The 18790-nt window shown below is 39.8% G+C and overlaps 2 protein-coding genes across 3 annotated transcripts in view; one reads left to right on the forward strand and one right to left on the reverse strand.

Moving 5' to 3' along the window:
* Prkg1 (protein kinase, cGMP-dependent, type I) overlaps window positions 1-18790 on the forward strand; it is a 1159533-nt gene that overhangs the window by 652426 nt on the left and 488317 nt on the right. The window lies entirely within an intron of this gene.
* Cstf2t (cleavage stimulation factor, 3' pre-RNA, subunit 2, 64kDa, tau variant) lies at window positions 2015-6039 on the reverse strand. The gene has a single exon (XM_005385903.2). The coding sequence runs from the start codon at window positions 5737-5739 to the stop codon at window positions 3820-3822; it is 1920 nt and encodes a 639-aa protein (XP_005385960.1). The 5' UTR covers window positions 5740-6039; the 3' UTR covers window positions 2015-3819.

An 18790-nucleotide genomic window follows, 5' to 3' on the forward strand; every position in this document is an offset into this window, starting at 1 on the left:
ACAGAAGATACTCTTTAGTGATATGTTACACATTATGGTAGAAAAATAACATGAAACATGAGAAACGTAATTTATAATATGAATATTTGTGAAGGAAAAATTTTACCTAATAGAGTAAACTTTTGTTTCAAGGCATATAAATACAAATGAAAAATTAAAAGTTCTGGTTAAGAGTTGAAATATATATATATATGAATACTATCTACAAACATATCTATATTATTATGTAATATTAACAAATATATCCTTGCATAGTCTTAATATATTTGTGATTTCCTCTAGATGAATGAGTTCTTGGCTATTGGGTATTCTTGATGAAACTGAGGAGAAAAGCAAGCTACACCCACAAGTCTGTCTAGAGATTAGCTAATGAAACAAAGCTGTGAGGGGCTGACTCTTTTATGAGAATACTGAGATGTGAGTTATAATTCAGTTTCTCTGCCACAGTAGGTTGTTACACATAATTATCCTGAGACCTCATCAAACCTAAGAGAAAGGCCTGACACACCATAGGAAATTAGGCTCTGTGTGCTTAGTAAATGTCCCATCACAGCATGGAAAAGCAAGAAGCTTTGCAAGCTGTGATTTTATGAAGGTTTTTTTTTTTTTAAAAAAATGCTTCTCTAATATTAGAATTCTGAAAGCTGTAGTTGAATAGTCATTCACCGTCTCACTTACCCTTACTTATGCCTCAGATTTACATTGGCTTATATCTTAGTGACTCTAAAATTAGAAGTCCTAAGAAATCAGCAAACATGAATGTACATTTTGGTGTTAGTCATCACTAACAGGAAAGGTGAAGGCTGGTGGGAAGGCTGATTAATTACTTTAATTACCCAAGAAATGTGCCCTGCCCAAGAGGAATAAGCCCTAAAGCAGCTTCAACTGATCAGTATACACCCCATCAGGTTTAACTCTTATTATTAATAAATTTGTGATTTAATTTGTAGTCTATACATATTAGCAGAAATGCAAGATGAGTTGTAAACCATGGTCACGTAGTCAGACATAGATTCTGACTATAGCAAACATGTACTGCTTAAATTATTTGCTGTCAGAAGTAAGGTTCTATCAGTGTCAATACTAGAACATTCAGATAGTGAGATCAAACTGTTTTAAGAGAGTAAGGAGATTATCCTAGTTCAAATACTGCAAATATTGCATAGTTTAAATAATGCAACCAATTGTAATAGCTCATTCATTGCAGATTCTAAATGTTTTTGGGGGAAACATATGTGCTCTTAGGAAAATTTTCCCCTGACTGATATTTTGCCTTCTTCTCAACTGTGATTTTGGCTATAATGAATACTGGAGTAAGATAGTTCTGGCATTCAACTGCAATATAATAAAGGCTATTAATAATGAAGCTACCTTTAAAATGATCCTGGAACAGTATTCTCTATGGCAAACATCAACAAAAGCCTGATATCTACGTATCAACAGGTTTTTTTTCTTTTCTGATAAGCAGCCAGAGTGGCAAATATCTTCCTTGTAATTTTTTTTTTTTTTTTTTTTTTTTGGTTTTTTGAGATAAGGTCTCACCATGTAGTTCAGGCCGGCCCTGAACTCACTCTGTAGCCCAGGCTGGACTTGAGTGCCTAGTATCCTTCCACCTCAGCTTTCAGAATGCTGCCATTACAGGAGTTTGCCACCATGCCTGTCCATTGATCATTATTTTAGTTTTGAAATACATAGTTGACAAATGGATCTAAAAAAGGTGTTTCCCTTAATTCCAGCAATTTCATTAGTTTTGCCTTTTTATAAAAAAGTGAAGCCCTAGGCATCTCTAAAAAATGGATGACTTTTGAATAATGTACTTCTTAAAATTAAACATCAAAGCCGGGCATGGTAGCACATCCTTGTTATCCTAGCACTTGGTAGGTAGGCTGAAGCAGGAGGATTGCTGGCAGTTTGAAGCCAGCCTGAACAACATAATGAGAATTCATCTCAAACACCCCCCCAAATAAACAAAAAACCGAAAATTAATTAAATGTAAGAAATACTAAAGTCAACCTTAAATGTACAACCTTTTTATTCAGTCTTCATTAAACAATTCAGAGATCTATACTAAAACAAAGACTATAATATTTAATAGTTTTCACAGAGCCCTTCAGTGAAAGTTTTGGGATAAAGAAACAATTTCAAAGTAAGCTAGCCAACTCTGTGAATTAGTACATATTTGTGAGAACAGTCACGCACATACAAGGGAATTATCCTTCCCAGTATAGATAAAACACACAAAATATGGGAAATTTTACAGTAAAAACAACCACAAAAAACGAGTAAAACTAGTAGGAAACAGCACAAGCTTGGAAACACTGGAAAAAATGAATTACCCTTTTAAAATGTAAAAACCTTACAAAAGGAAGAAAACTGCTTTTCTAAGACTCAGCTCTCCCCTTGTATTAAATATTTTTTCCTCTGTAACTTTGTACTGATTTTTCCTCTTCAGAGGAAGATCACCTTGGGTATTTAGAAGTTTACATTTCTGTTAATTGCTACTTGTACTATAATACAAATGTCTATGTCCGTATCAAGGTTTAAAAATAAATTAGGTAGTAGCTCTAAAAAAAAGTGTTAATGATGTCACAATCCCTGTCATATTCCCTAATGACTGTAAATATATCTCATGGGTATATACTGCTAAATGACTTAATATTTGTAAAAAGTGAAATGACTAACAAGTCAAGCGAACAGAGTATTGAATTTATAGGGCTATCTCTACCTACCTAGGCCTCAAGTATTCTGCTAAAATGGTAAAAAAAAACCAGTTTATGAAAATTAAAAAGGTAAATATTGAGATCAAGATTTTTTAAACCCCAAACCAGTTGACCAAATGGACACCATATATATGGATGCTAATTACCATAGGAACTTGGAACATAACTGAATGAGATTTTCTAGTACTTATGAAAAGCCCACTGCCATGTGTTACTCATTCAGATCAAAAGGTCCCTTGACACTGATTTTTGCCAAGGATCTGAGAGAATTCTGAGGGTCAAATTTAGGGCTTAAAGAGTTCTAAGAAATAGAAAGATATTGAAAGGTTATTAGATCCCTTCAGAGGAAACTTAAGTAAACTTGGGATTATCCTACAACTATTCCAACAAAATTATTACAGTAAGGACCATGCCAGAATTATTGCTAGTCCATAAAAAGTAAGATACATGAGGCAACAAAAAACCAGATAGTCCCTGATTTTTTAAGGTAACATAGCTTCTAAAAAACAATGCTGGTACCACCAATTTACTCATCCTGTCAGGTCTAACATTTCAAAATTATTCCAAAAGAACTGAAACAATGTTTAATATAATACAGCAGTCTATTGCCTCTAAAATAGTATTTTGTATTTTGAATGGTTTACCAAAAATATGTAACTTTGAGGTAAATTTGTTATATAACCAAATATTCATAAAACAGTACATTAGCATTTTAACAGGTCACCTTTTAGTCTTTAAGTGCAGTTTTCACAGGTTTACTAAATTTTTTAAAAATGTAATTAACATATTACAGACATTTCAATATTGCTGCATATTTTGTTATCTTACTTGGCATAATGTAATCATTTTCAGTGTTACTTTTGCACATTTACAGTGACTTAAAATGAACAGAACAACTCCCTCTCCCCTTTACCCTCAATTAAAAAAAAAACAGAAAAAAAAATGAAAAAACAATAAATGAGATTAGGTTCTAAAAGGGAAACTAATCAATAAAGTGTGGGGATGCAGAAGTCAACTTTCCACACTCATACTCTACACTACAGAATTTCTACACTAGCGAATTAACTTTATGAGATACAGCCAAACTTTCTAAAACCTTTCAAGAAGCTCCAGTGGATTTCTGGATTTGTTCTTTTAAAATCAGGATACTCTGCCTTTGCTCTGGAGGGAGCATGGCAATCTGATCTGCAGTTAGTTGGAGAACCTGCATGATCAAAGCTGCTTTTTCTTGATCCTGTGGAGTTACCTGGCTCTGCCCAGGACTAAAACTGCTAGGCTGGCCTCCACCTTGCTTGCTTGCCCCCTGCATGCCCACCCCCTGTATGCCCGCTCCCTGCATGCCCGCTCCCTGCATGCCCGCTCCCTGCATGCCTGCTCCCTGCATGCCTGCTCCCTGCATGCCTGCTCCCTGCATGCCTGCCCCCTGCATACCACCTCCAGGATTCCCCACTCCTGATATGCTTGGGACCTGTCTAGGTCCCTGAGGGCCACCTGCCCCTATATTAATGGGACCAGGTCCCTGAATTCCACCAGTCATAGGGCCTCTAGAACTAGGTCCAGGGCCCCGCATTTCCAGTCCTCTTGCATCCATGCCTCTTGCTTCCATCCCTCTGGTTTCCATAGCACAGGTCTCCATTCCTCTTCGTTCCATCACTCGGGACTCTAAAACCTCAGTTTCCATCACTCGAGTGTCCATCCCTCGAGACTCTCTACCTCCTCTACCATCCATAGGTAGACCTCTTTGATCCATCATAGGTCCTCTGGGCTCTCCAATGAGCAGTCTGGCATCTGCTATTGGCCCTCCTCTCATATCATGTGCAGAAGGGCCGCGGTTATCATGACCAGAGGCATGGTGGATAGGAGGACCCTGATGGGGTGGACCCAGATAACCTCTGGGTTCTACTTCTCCAGTAACCGAAAGCAAAGTCCCTCCACGTGGGTCATTTGGAGCATCTCCTAATAGTCCTCGAGGAGGAAGGCCAGCAGCAGTCATGGGGCCACGAGGTATAGGAGCTCTAGGATCTGCCATTTGCACTTGTCCCCGCTCTAAAGGGACTGGGCCGACCCCTGGCATCCCAACCTGTGGCTGCATCGCCCCTCCAGGAGTTAAGGAACCAGGTCCAGGTCCAGGAACTGTAGCTGCTATGGGCCCCGGAGCTGGAATTCCACCCTGGATAGAAGTCTGCATCAGAGGAGGAATGTCTTTCACCGGTCTTCTTGCCAAATGCTGAGGCTGAGGTGCTGCAGGATTCTGTTGGTTCAACAGAACATTGGGTCCTGGGCAAAGTGCAGGGCCAGGGCCAGAAACAGGGCCAGGGCCAGAAACAGGGCCTGGGCCAGAGACAGAAACAGGGCCAGGGCCAGGGCCAGAGACAGAAACAGGGCCAGGGCCAGAGACAGACTGAGATTTGCCTGGGATCAGTGGAGTAACATGTATCTTACGATGTAGAATTTTCAGGGCAATCTCAGGATCCATGATTCTCATGACCACCTGTGCCTGCAACAGCGCATAAGCCAGTTGTGGGTTTTGAAGTAACATGTTTCGAGCTTCCTGGTGACTGTTTTGCACACAGAGCTTCATCTGCTTCATCAGCTCGAACATCTGCTCTGGAGGAAGACTGGCCACTGCTCTGGTAATCGATTCGGGAGCGTCTTCTGGGTCGATGGGATCCCCATAAGGGGAGTCAATGATGGGCGCTGCAGGCCCTAGGCTCTTCAACTCCTCCTTATTCTTTTCACTGGCAGCGTTGTCCACCCGCAGCGCTCTCCCGCTGAACTCGCGCCCATTGAGGTTCCGCATGGCACTCAGCGCGGTCTCCTGGTCTTGGTACTCGCAGAAACCATAACCCTTGGGCTTTCCAGTCTCTCTATCGTATACGAGCCGGAAACTGACAACGGAACCCACCTCCGAGAAAATGTCCTTCAACTGCTCCTCAGTTGCCTCATACGGAATGTTCCCCACGAACACAGACCGCAGTGATCGATCCATTGCCGGGTCTCTCACTGACAAACTCGACATGATTCTAGTTTTCCTCACAGCCGATGGCGGGTTCTTCCAAGAGTTGTCCTCTGCGACCCACGCTTCCGCTGAGCAACGGAAGCGCTTGTCAAAATCCGGGCAGGAAACTTAGGCATCCACTACAAGAGTTCCGCTTCTCAGCGGAATATGCGTCTAAAGGTCTCACTAATGCAGGTCTCACTATCGTTTTCCTTTCCTGGTCGTTCGTTGGTGGTTCTTACTGAGAGGTATGATTTTCTTTTCCCGATCTGTTATTCCGCAGACTTTCCGTGCCGCCCCACCCCCATCACAACAGGCGCCATTTAAATTGACCACAGTAAAAATGGCCGCACAGAGTTCACTATGGTAACCGGGAGCGTCGGCCTCTTCTGACGTCAAAGGCAGCCTCTGTCGTTCCACTGGCGGGAAACCGCCAACCGAACGCTGATTTGAGTGTTCTTGGGTTTGATAAACATATTTTCATATAGCACTTTCTCTTTAACAGAGTTTGCAAAGAGGGGAAAGTATAGTATTTAAAAGATTTGAAAGCTGCATTTTGAAATACAAAATAACTCTTTAGAAAAAAAATTTGTAAATTAACTGACCGGACTACTCCCCCGCCCAGTTGCTTCCTCTAACTGCAGTTAGAAGGTGGCTGATCCTTCCAGATTTTTTTCTGTGCACACAGGTAGTCGTCGTCCTTTTTATATTGTGTGGGTCTTTTCTTAATTGATTTTAAAACTGATTAGTGACTGATAATAAATAGTATTTTGCGGCTGCAGAGTATTGGTTAATTGAATTTATTTAGCCATTCTTATATTGTGGGCATTTATATTAGTTCTGTTTTTACTGTAGACTGTGATGTATGTAAGTCCACCACTGCTACCATGAAAGGAAAACTACTTTCTCTTTTGCTGCTGATTGAGCAAACAAAAGTTGAAACAAAATGAGTGCAACCCCACCCTTTTTCCTCATTTAGCACTACGTTTTTTGTTTTTTGGTACCGGGAATTAAGCTCAAGACCTTAGGCTTGTCAGGCAAGCGCTTATGCCGCTGAGCTACACCCCCAGCCCCTTTTCCCTCATTTGGAACTGAAGTTTGGAGAGGGTTAGGTTAACTGCTGAAGGCCAAGCAGCCAATGAAAAGGCAAAGTCAGAATTTTTTTTTTTTTTTTTTTTGCTTGCTTGCTTTTCAGCATTGGGGCTTGAACCCAAGACCTTCGCACTGACCTACATCTACAGCCCTTCTTTTATTTTTATTTTAACACAGGTTCTACCTACAGTCTCCAGATGGCACTCAGTTTTGTAATCCTGCCTCAGCTTCTCAGAATGCTGGGATTATACAGGCATGTGCACCAGCATGCCGGAATTCTTATCTAGGTCCATCTTTTTTTTTTTTTTTCTTTTCTTTTTTTTTTTTTCTCTAGGTCCATCTTGCATAACCCCAAAAATGTGCTACCCTATATGGTAAAATTTCTAATATGGCTAGTGTGATCGAGACATTGAATTTTTAATTTTTATTTCAGTATAGAAAGTAATGGTTAGTTAGGTTATTGGAACTTTAATATTTGATATAATTTAGGTATAGAATCTATGCACAGATAAATGTTACTAATTTTAAATGAAAGTTAAGTGTCTAACTGGCACCACAAAAAGAAACCTTAAAATTTAGATTTTTTTTCTCTTTGGAAACAAGTGACTTCTCCAGATTTCCTCTGGCCTAGGGCATAAAAGTCTACCTTCATCTCACAGCAGCCTAAATGAAGGGACAGAATATACAGATGCTGCCACCAGAAGGTCAAGTCCAATTTCCTTTCCAGGGAAGAATGAAACAATCTTGAAGATATCTGTTGTCTCATTGTATCCCCTCCTCTGACTGTTCCTTGCTATGAAACACCACAGCACATCTGTACAATGTGAGATGGTGATTTGATATAAATGGGCCCCTACATCTTTTCCCTAGTTTTGAATAACTCCTTTTTCCTTTTTACCAAAATTAAATGGTCTTTGATTTGGTCAAATGGGAGCAAACGAACCTGAGTTTATGAACATAATTGTCCTGTGACATTTCCAATTAAGATTTAGCATTCTAACTGAGGTAATACACATAAAATATAAAGGCTTTCAGGGATCATTTCTATAGTATGTTACATATAAAATACATATAAGATTTTGAAGATTAACCACAACCAAAGTAGAAGTATTTTGTTAATGTTATGTTATTTACACGTTGAATGTGTGATTATTGGACTAAATTGTTTTTACCTCATATCAGTCATTTGATCTTTTTAAATGTATCTAGCAGAAAATTTAAAATTACATACATGGATTGAATTATATGTTTCCATGTATAATGGTCTGCACTGCTTTGGAGCCTATGGCTTAAGTTCTAAGAAGAAAATCATTTGATTCTAAATATGCCACTTTGCAATAAATAAGTGGGTTTTGGGTTGTAGTTTGGCACTCAGTATCAATGGTTTCCCATCACTATTTTAGACAATAAATAGTAATCATCCGTTGAATCCAGTAAGCATGGAGATGATAATAAGCAAATAAAAAGTAAAATTCATAGAAAATTGCACAACTTATCTGACAGTTTCTCTACTGCTTGGAGTGATAGTATCTAAACAAGTGGCCCTTGCTCCTTCGCATACATCAGGAGTACCCAGAGCCACCCACTGTTAAATTGGATTCTGACTTAGTAGATCTGTGCAATTTGCATTTCTAAATAATACACTGATACTTGTGCTGCTGGTCTGGGAACCTTTAGAACTCAGTGGTAAGGACTTCAAGTCCTTATGGCCCCTTAATTAGCACTGGTGTGCCTCAGGATATAACTCAATGCCCAGGATATATAAACTAGTATTTATAAGCACAGTGGCCCAGTATCACCAAGAGCTCCTAGGAACCTGTATATTCTTCCTAGTACTAGGGTGCAGGGAAAAACACACAAGTTTCTAGGCCCTTACTTGAAAGAACATTTTATCCTGCATTTTATTCCCAGTAAATTTAAATTTTTGATATTTATAGCATGCCATACACTCTAAAGAAAAATGTATTTTTTTTGTTTTTTGTTTTTCTCCGGTACTGGGAACCGAACTCACGACCTTGCGCTTGCCAGGCAGGCGCTTTTGCCGCTGAGCTAAATCCCCAGCCCCTGTATATTTTATATTTAAGTGTGATTAATTCAATAAATCAAGATATCAAGCATTTTAAAACTGATTTTTAAACAAACACATAAGGTATTACAGCCAAATGGGGGGTGTCCTCCAAACTAATCACTTCAGGAACTATAAACTTCAGACACACTAGAAGATCTAATTCAAAAAATATATATCTTATTTCAACAAAAAAACCATGATTATACAATTAAATCACCCAAATATCTAATAAAATTTGGCCAAAATGTAGTACTTAAATATTTCCATATATCAAACTTTATATCAAAATATAAAGACTCTATAGGTCCTCAAAGTCTATATAAGTTATTAAAATATTTTTTTAAACTGGGCATGGTGGTACACACCTGTAATCCCAGCACTCAGAATGCTGAGGCAGGCGGATTGTTGTGAGTTCAAGACCAGCCTGGGTTGCAAAGTGAGCTCAAGTCCAGCTGAACGGCATAGCAAGACCCTGTCTCAAAAAAAAAAAAAAAAAAAAAATTAAATCACCATAAATTTAAGTACATAAACTCTGGACAAATCGTAAAGGTGTTTACATAATGACTGATTTTTTTTTCCGGATTCTGGGAATAGAAGCCAGACAGGACCTCATACATTCTAAGTACATGCGTTACCATTGAGCTACACCCCAGCCTCAGGGACATTTTTGAAGTAAGTGTATGAACTCTTCAAAGAACAGCTGAAGCACACTCCTCTGCAAAATTTTTCCTTATCTTCCTCCTCCTTCCTCTAATTTGGAAGTGATTTCATTTTCCTTTAGATATAAATTATTCCTTATCCGTATCTTTCTAGGCGTAGCAATTCTTTGCCTTTTAGTAGAACTGTGACTTTGCTTCTGTCACTCAAGGAAATATTGAGTTTCCTTTTTATCACTAACAAAACACCTTATATTTATTATTTCAATAAGTATTGGCAGTTCATCAGTGTAAAAGAAAGTCTACTAGAGTAGAAGTTCTGTAAATGTGGTCCCTGGCCCTATAACCTCAACATTATTGCAAAACAACTTAGAAATGCAAACTTCTGGGCTCTACTCCAAACATACTGGATCAGTAACAGAAAAGTGCCTTTTGACAAGTCCTCCAGGTAATTCTAGTGACTTCTGTGGTTGGAGAACCTCTGGACTACAAGGAGACAGTCATAGCTTAGACATACAAACTCAGGTAGATACTTCGTATGCACCGTTGTATTCTCAGAAAGTACAGTGAGCTTAGCACAGGTGGGTGCTCATTTTTACACTTGTTGAATGAATGATAAGTGACTTTGGAGTGTGCTAATTGATAAGCCTCATTTTATCTAGGAGGAAACCCATGACAGTAAATAACATGCTGCAAGTCATAGAAAAGACCTGCTACTAGAATGCCCGCCATTTCATTCCTAGGTTAGTCATAGCTCTTCAGGTTACTCTCTGACAAACTGTATTTGTAATTAAGTATGTAGAAAAGGAAGACTCTGGTAAGATCTAGATCATCAAGGAAAGCTTCCTGATGGGAATAGGATTTAGGGATGGGTTATAATCTGGTATAAATAAACAAGATGCAGAGAAAGTCTAGAAGCTAGAATTAGCCAAGACATAAAATTAAGATCTGGTATTTTTATGCCTTCAGAGAAAAACAATTGAAGTTGATAAGATATATAATAAAAGAAGTTTCTGGGTGAGATAGCAAATAGTTTTGGAGATTAGATTCCTGAAAATATACTTGATGTGAGAGACAATAGGCTTTCTTCTTCATCATCTTTTTTTTCCTGACACAGGACATAGAATAATAATGGTAGAGGCTTAAGAACACCTACCTTAGCCAGGATTGGTGGTGCACATCTCTAGTCCCAGCACTTGGGAGTCTGAGACAGAAGAATTGCCAGTTCAAGGCCAGCCTGCACTGCCTAGTGTGTTTAAAAGCATCCTGAACTTTATAGTGAGACCCCGTCTCAAAAAACAAACAAAACAGAGAACACCTATTTTATTATCTAGTCCTTTTTCATGTTGTATTTCACATCTGAGTTCTTCCTTTTTCTTTTTGTCCCTTTTCTTCCCTTCCCCTCTCCTTTCTTCCCCTACCTTCTTTTTTTGCAGTTCTCTCTGGACTCTTCTTGATAATCTTTCCTAACAGTTCACCTGAACCATGGCTGTTTTTCTTCTTCTGTCTAGTGCACTTCATTATGTGACATCGTGTCACTCCTCAGCCACGTCCCCATCCCATTCTATATTCTCCTCTGGCTAATTTGTGCCACTTTTTTTGCACTGCACGTGCTCTTTGTTTTCCACTTCCTAGGTTTTGATGGCCCTGTTCCTTGCCGAGGATCTTTCTTTTCCTGCTTCTTTTAATCTCTACACTATGTCTAAATCCTTGTCCTTTCATGTTCACTTCAGTGACTGTCCTTTAAAAGAATATGGATTTGATACCCATGATCTCCGATCTTGCATTGGAATTATCTCTGAGACAGACAGTTGCAACCTCTCAATTTACAGGTAAAGGACTAGAGACACAGAGAAGCTTACAGGTATGTCATGTTAGCTGGCAAAGCCAGCATTTGATCACATACCACTTGACTCAAGAAATCAAGCTTGAAAATTATTGTTCTATGCAATATGTTGTCTGAGGATCCACAGCTGGTGAGAGGTAGAGGTTCAGATTAAAACCAGATGCCTTGAATTCAAACTTCTTATTTCACAGTTAGTTCAGTCATCACAGGTCAGTGAGGTCTGGGCACAGGCTTCCCTGGCCTTTCTCCAGATTATTTCTGAGTGTCACAAGCTGCAGTTTTAACAAGACAATCAGTATTGTGGCACCAGATGAGCAGTAAGGTGTAAAGACTGAAGCAATTGGGAAAATGTTTATTTTTTCTATTTGTGTGGCTAAATTTAAACATTACCTGAAAATTTTTAAAAATATCCAGTTACATAGGTAAAAGAGGCCAAATTCCTCAAACCCAAATTAAATTTCCCTATGACATGTTTCCCCCAAATTTTTAATGTGTTCACCAGATACTAACAGATAGAGGAATAAATAATAAATTTCATATACTAACACCTATGCTGGATCGCTTTTATCGGCAAGAGGAATATTGCATGCATTTGGAACTGCTGAGAATATGCTAATTTATTTGGATCAAGCCAAATCCCTGGAAGGCTCTGTGTAGTCCAACCCTATTTTTTAATTAAGTAAAGTAAATAAGGCCTAGCGAAGGCAATGGACAAGACTAGGATCAGATACTTCCTGGCTTAGCCCATAGAGGGATCAGGGCTGTAGACTCTCCCTTTTGAAAAGTGCTCTCAGAAGTGAGTGAAGAAGGTTAGAATATGGACCTAAATGTCAGAGAGACTGGCACTGACAGGAAATTGTATGGCTTTGAGAAACTACCTAGTTGATAAAATTAACCTTCCTGAACTTTCATTTTACATGTTTGAAATGTGACTATTACTGGTAAATTATGTGGAATACACACTTTTATTGCTACCTGCATCACTTTTTAAATTTAACTTAATTTAATTTATTTATTTTTGTTTTTTTGAGGCAAGGTCTCACTATGCAGTTCAGGCTAGTCTTGCCTTCACTGTGTAGCCCAGGTTGACCTTGAACTTGCAAGGATCCTCCTCCCTCACCTCCCAAGAGCTGGGATTATAGGCGTGTGTGCCACCACGCCCAGCTACTTGTGTTAAGTGGTAATTATTGATGTCCATTTGTATGTAGTAGATGTAGATGATGCCACGTCTGAACTGGAAAGAGAAGTAAGTCTTATTCTAATGCTATTTGGGGCTTATAGCTTCATGTTTATCACTGAAAGGGTTGGACTGGAGCTGTTATCTGAGTGTCTTGGTTACTTTTCTCTCATTGCTGAGACAAAATAGCTGACACTCAGAGTTAAAGAGGGAAAGGTTTATTTAGTTTACAGTTTGTTGGGATTTCAGTCCATAATCAGCTATCTGCAAGGCAGGGTGGAGTGCAGAGGGACAACAGTTCAAGGTGGCAGAAGACAGCAAAAGCAGCAAGAGCAAAAGGGAGAGAGCCAGCCTCTTCTCCTCCCTTATATTGTAACCAGGCTACCGCCCCCAGGGTGGGTGCAGCCCCCACACCATCTCCATGCCCTCCTCTTGCACAGGATGAGGATGTTTACAAAGTGAGGACCCTTGCCTCCTGCTGAGTGGTTTGGTCAAACTTCTAAACTTCTCAAGTTGACACAATGTATCAACCATTACACTGTGTATATTATTTTCAACTTGTATAGTGACAACTTAAAAATGGAACACATAGCTTTTTAAATTTGTGGCATATTTGTAGTGGAACATGTATAATTTTCAAGCTTATTCCTATAGGACATTTTACTGAGAATTTTACTGATTATCCCCAGGCTTCTAGGATCTTGCACTAAACCGTGAAATGCTCTCTTCAAATATTTAGTAGGCTTGAATTCCACTTATTCCTTTTTTATTAGAAGGGCCTGTCTGAACACTGGAGAGCACAGCTTCCCAGGCACTGGCTTGCTGTGGCACACAAGCTGCCTTTTTGAATGCAGAGCCGTGTTCTGGGTGTCATTAGGACTGCTCCCTTTTAATGGGCCCACAGACAAGGCCATGTATTCAGACATGGAAAGGCATAACTAATTGGACCAGGAGAAGAGTGCCTTCATTACCGCTTCAGGCTGTCACCTGAAAGAACACAACCCAGGAAAAGAGCCTCATAAGCTGGAAAAGAGAAAGCCCCCAGATTGGCTCTGAATAAAGATACCTTGTTTAAAATGCACAACGCATTAATCTTTTTTTCCCCCCTCTGACCAGAATAATCCAACACTGAACTTCAGAAATGTCGGAACTGCCCTTCTCTTCAGGAATTAGGGTGGTGTCCCTCTTCTTAGGCCTTGTTGCCCCAAGAAGGAATCCAAGTACTGGGAAAAGAGTCTCTGTGAGACTTTTGCTCGGGGCTCAGAGTGTTAGAAGCAACAGCAACGTGAACACACATGACAGGATGTATTTTGGATTCATTATCACAGTTGAGTGATTCTTGAAAAACATTACTTCAGGAATGCCAGTTTAAATTTGCCATCTAACAGTAGGCTCCCTGGGGTTAGAGATTACATAAAAATGTAAAGTTCAGTGTCTGTTCTTAGTAGCTAGCACTTGTTGGTTGTAGAGACCCACTGCAACCACAGTAGGGACAGCATGTGGATTTCTTAAATATCTTGTTATCTCTTAGAATGCATAGATCCTGTGCTATGCTGTTAGGGCTGCTGTAAGACAATACTAGGATGAGTAGCTTAAACAATAGAAATATATTGTCTTACAGTTTTAGAAGGTAGAAATTCAACACCAAAATGCAGGAAGGATGGTTTCTCCTGAGGATTCTGCCTTGGCTAGCAGATGCTGCCCTTCCATTGTGTCTTCACTTGGGCTTGCCCTTGATGTCCCTTCTTCCTCTAAGGACATCTATCTGCTTGGGTGAGGGCTTTATGTGCTGCTGAATGGGATGCAAGGAGGTTGCCTAGAGAGGAGATGGGGAGCTCAGCTTGACCTCTGTGGGTTTGTTGACGCTCATCACAGAAAAAAATTTGAGTACATCATGAGAGGAATAAGCAGGTTTGTTGGGAGTTGGAAAGTGAGAGAACATAGTGAAGGGAATTCCGCTTCATGAAGTGAAGAGGCAGAGCTCTGATGAACAGGGTCAGATTGGGTTTTAATGAAAGAACAAGGCCAGGCTTTATGATTTGCTGGTGTGGGCTAGGGTCTGGTTGATCAGTATCTCAGTTCTGCTTAGCAAGGTAACTCAGAAGTCCTTATTGCTCAGGAGGAGATTTGGTTTCCATGAAAGATTACTTCTGCTTGGGGTAGGCTCAGTTTTGTGAAAGGTCTGCTGGAATCCAAGGTGTCCACAGATTAGGACAATAAAGAATTTTGGGGACTGCCTGGTAGTTGAATGTACCTATAAATCTCTTATCCCTGTATCCCCACTTGTGAAGGACAAGACAGGTTGTGTAAACTCAGGGCTAATCAGTTTTGTTTTGCCAGCTGTTACATAGACTCTTCCAAAATAATTAGCCTCGTATACGCAGAGATGAACAAGCAGCTCACCTCTACTGTTAGGTAATAAACGAATTTCAAGCTTTATTTTGTAGTGCTTTTTGCTGCCTATTGATCATCTATAGACCCATGTGAAAAATCACTGTTTTTTTTAATTATAGAAGTAGCTCTTATCACATTCTTAATGAAGAAATTTTAAGAGCCCAAGAGCTTCTCTTCTGTTCCTATGTTGGTCTCGCATTGTGCCACATACTTATGATATCATTTTAAATTAATTACATCTTTAAAGGCCTTGTTTCCAAATAAAAGTCTTCAAAATAGGAATTTGGGGAACACATGACTCAGTCCACAAGTAGTGATAATAAAGTAATCTTTGGGAAAAGAAGGGATGTTTTCCAGCATTCAGAATGCTTTATTATCATCCTCTTTAATCTGTGTCTGTATGTGTATGTGCTGTCCTGTCTCCTCCCTTCTCCCCTCTATTTCTGTTTTTCTTCCGGTACCAGGAATCGAACTCATGACCTAGTGCTTGGTAGGCAGGCGCTGTGTCACTGAGCTAAATCCCCAGCCCCCTCCCCTCGATTTCTACTTGCACAGTAGTAGTAGTTCTTGAAGGACCAGATCTCTGCTTTTTCTTCATTCTCCTTTGCCATTCCAGTTTCCTGAAAGGGAAAATCTAAATGACTAGCTTTACTCAGGACCTATGAATGATTCACTTCAGCATGAAAGAAGGGATGAGGGTAGCGCAGTAGTGAGAGTAGTTAATAACTCCTTCCCAGAGATTGCTCTGGGTCCCCACATCTACTGGAGCGGAAGAAATCCCACAGATCCCCACAATACCAAGTGTAAGCCTCCTTCAGGTGTGGACTGTGGAGCTCAAAGCATCTGTAATTTGGCACTTATAATTGCTGCTCTAGCCATGGTAGCAATAGCTGAACATTCTGATGGACTGTGAACTCCAAAACTAATTTCTGATAAACTGCTCTTATTAGAGAGGGGAGTAGTTAAAAGGATTGCTTTGAGCTAGGCTCCCATTTCCAATGTGGTTATGGCCAGAGATAATTTTCCCACAATTTTCCTCTAAGTCATTCCCTCCATCTCTGCACCAGAAAATATTATTTCCAAAAATGTATCATTCTCATAGAAATCTTTAAAAGAATTACGATAGAGAAATGCTGTGATACATAAAACAGTGAGGAAATGTTTAGCTGCTCATTCACGATCTTCAAAAAATTCTCACTATATATAATTATGATTTTCTTGAAGTTAGATATATATTTTAAAATATCAAGCTCTTGCACACTTGATCTAAAAATACTGAAATTTTGTTCTTGACAGTCTAAAGACACAATAATAAACAATGACAGTAGTTCCATTTATTGCCATCTTCACCACAATTGGTTGACATTTACATTGAAATAGGTGTATACACTTTCTCACAGGGCAGTATAATCAGAGAAATTTCTTTCTCTGGCTTCCAGGTGTTTGCCAGTCCCCTCCTGGCTCTGGGGAACAAAGAAGGTACCTGCGGGGGAACAGGGAAGTGGAAATGACCTATTCCTCTGGAGCTCTGTCTTTTGTTAGCCCTGAAAATGGAATTGTGCGCATTAGCCCAAGACTCTGGAGGGGTCCAGAAAAGAGAAACTGACTCCTGCAGGGGGAATAAAGAAAGTGCTAAAGTGATTCTGCCCATTTATTGGCCGGGGGTTGCTGTGAAGGTCCCCAAACTGGATAACTGTTGCAGGCATTCATTATCATCAGCAGGACTTCCACAGCGAGGCGAGATTCCAAGAAATCCCTTGAGCACACGTGGCTGCAGAGAGGGAGGCAGAGATGGGGGAAGGAAGGGAAATGTATGCATCACATCCAAAAGGAAACTTGCTGGAAACATTTTGCGTCTGCACAGGCCTGGAAAGTGTTAGGATACTATTAATTATTCAACTAAAATTTGTTCAGTGCTTTCTTTTGGGTAAATATTTATCGAAGAGGCACTGTATGGGAGAAAGACACCCAGTTTAACAATACAGAAGTTCAAATGTGACCCCTGCTTTCAGCAGAATTTTCCCTGGTAACTTTCATTAGCTTTTCCCTCGACTCTGAGAATTTATGATGTTCAGATTCCAGTTTGTGGCAGGAGAACAGCTGTGCCTGCAAGGAGTTTCTGTTTTGTCAGACAAGATAGAGAATACAGGATATGAGCGGACAGCTTCAGAGTGCATTTCTTATTTGTTTGATTGCTTGCGAGGTGTATAGAAAATGAAAATATAACTACTGCTTATCTATGGACCCTCTTGCTGAGGTTGAAAAAGAGAACTTTTTTCTTTACTACTGAGCAAAAACTGATCTCTCTCTCTCTATCCTCCTCCCCTTCCTCCACCTCCTCTTCCCCTTCCTCCCTCCCCTCCCCCACTTCTCTTTACTAAGCTAAATTCTATATACTTAGATGTCCTGAGGACAAGATTATGATCGATTGTAGATTACTGTAGATTATGTGTCTCTTGAAGATAGCGTGATGCTGACAGCCCCTCACACTCTGTTATTTATTTATTTATTTACTTTGGTGGTTTTTTTTTTCCAGTACTGGGAATCGAACTCACGACCTTGCCCTTGCCCGGCATGCACTGTGCCGCTGAGCTAAATGCCAAGCCCCTACACTCTGTTATTTAAAAGAATTTCCTCACTGTTTTATGTATCACAGCATTTCTCTATCAATAATTCTTTTAAACATTTCTATGAGAATGACACATTTTTGGAAATAATATTTTCTGGTGCAGAGATGGAGGAAAGCTGCACAAGCTGGGCATGGTGGCACACACCTGTAATCTCAGCACTCCGGAGGCTGAGGCAGGAGGGTTGTTGTGAGTCTGAGACCAGCCTGGGCTACAAAGTGAGCTCAAGGCCATCCTGAACTGCAGAGCGAGACCCTGTCTCAAAAAAAGAAAGACAGAAATAAAATAAAATAAATAAATAAATAAAAGAAGCTGCACAGGGGCCCGTTCTGTGGAAAATGCGTCACCTGCAGGCTGTTGATTTAAGGAACATCTTATCATCATTTTCTGACTTGAATTCTTAAACTCTACTCTTAAAACAAAACATGGTTTCCTGAGAACAGTATGTAAGTACAGTATAGATAAAAATATTGCAGAGATTAATAATTTTATTACAATTAATAATTTTATATTACAATATTATTTGTACATGAGATTCCTTTTAACAGCAACCTCTGTGCACAAGTGAAGCATCACAGTAGTTTGCTAAGAGAGGATATGATGATGCCTTGAGGCACCGTAGTGTGTGTTTATGTGTGTGTGTGTGTGTTTAAATATGTGAAAGGTTTATAATTCTGCTTTGAAGGTAAGAAAATGATTAGTTCTAGTTCTTGGGGACTTTTCTGCTTAAGCTGACCTTTCATAGTCACATACTTTCCCCTAACCTTTTTTTCTTTCTCCTACTTCTGTAGTCACTGTATACTACATGCCCTACATTCTGACCTTTTCTTGCTTAAAGTATAAGTGTGTATGTTTCCTGTTGTCCAGATAGCAGAGAGTTCTGGGTTCCTAGCAGGAAATGTAGTACAGGAAGTCACAGGAAGCGTACAGGGTTACCTTACATTTTCTTCCCGGTGTCCCCAAGGCAAGCCGTGCTGATTACTGACCTCAAAGCTATAGCACTTTTTGTCTCCTTCCTTTTAAAAAGCCACTTGCACTTTTTCCTGCATGTAAGAGTAGCCCTCACTAATTGTGGATGGTTAAGGAGAAAGCAAATGAGATGGACTGTTGGAAAAGCTAAATTGAGGGACTGTCTTTGAGTTGTAAATGAAGGTAGATAGATGGGTTGATTGTTTGGGGCTGAAGATTGAACATGGGGCCTTTTCACTGAGC

The sequence above is a fragment of the Chinchilla lanigera genome, unplaced genomic scaffold (genome assembly GCF_000276665.1).
Source record: "Chinchilla lanigera isolate Chin_1 unplaced genomic scaffold, ChiLan1.0 scaffold00024, whole genome shotgun sequence".
NCBI lineage: Eukaryota > Metazoa > Chordata > Mammalia > Rodentia > Chinchillidae > Chinchilla > Chinchilla lanigera.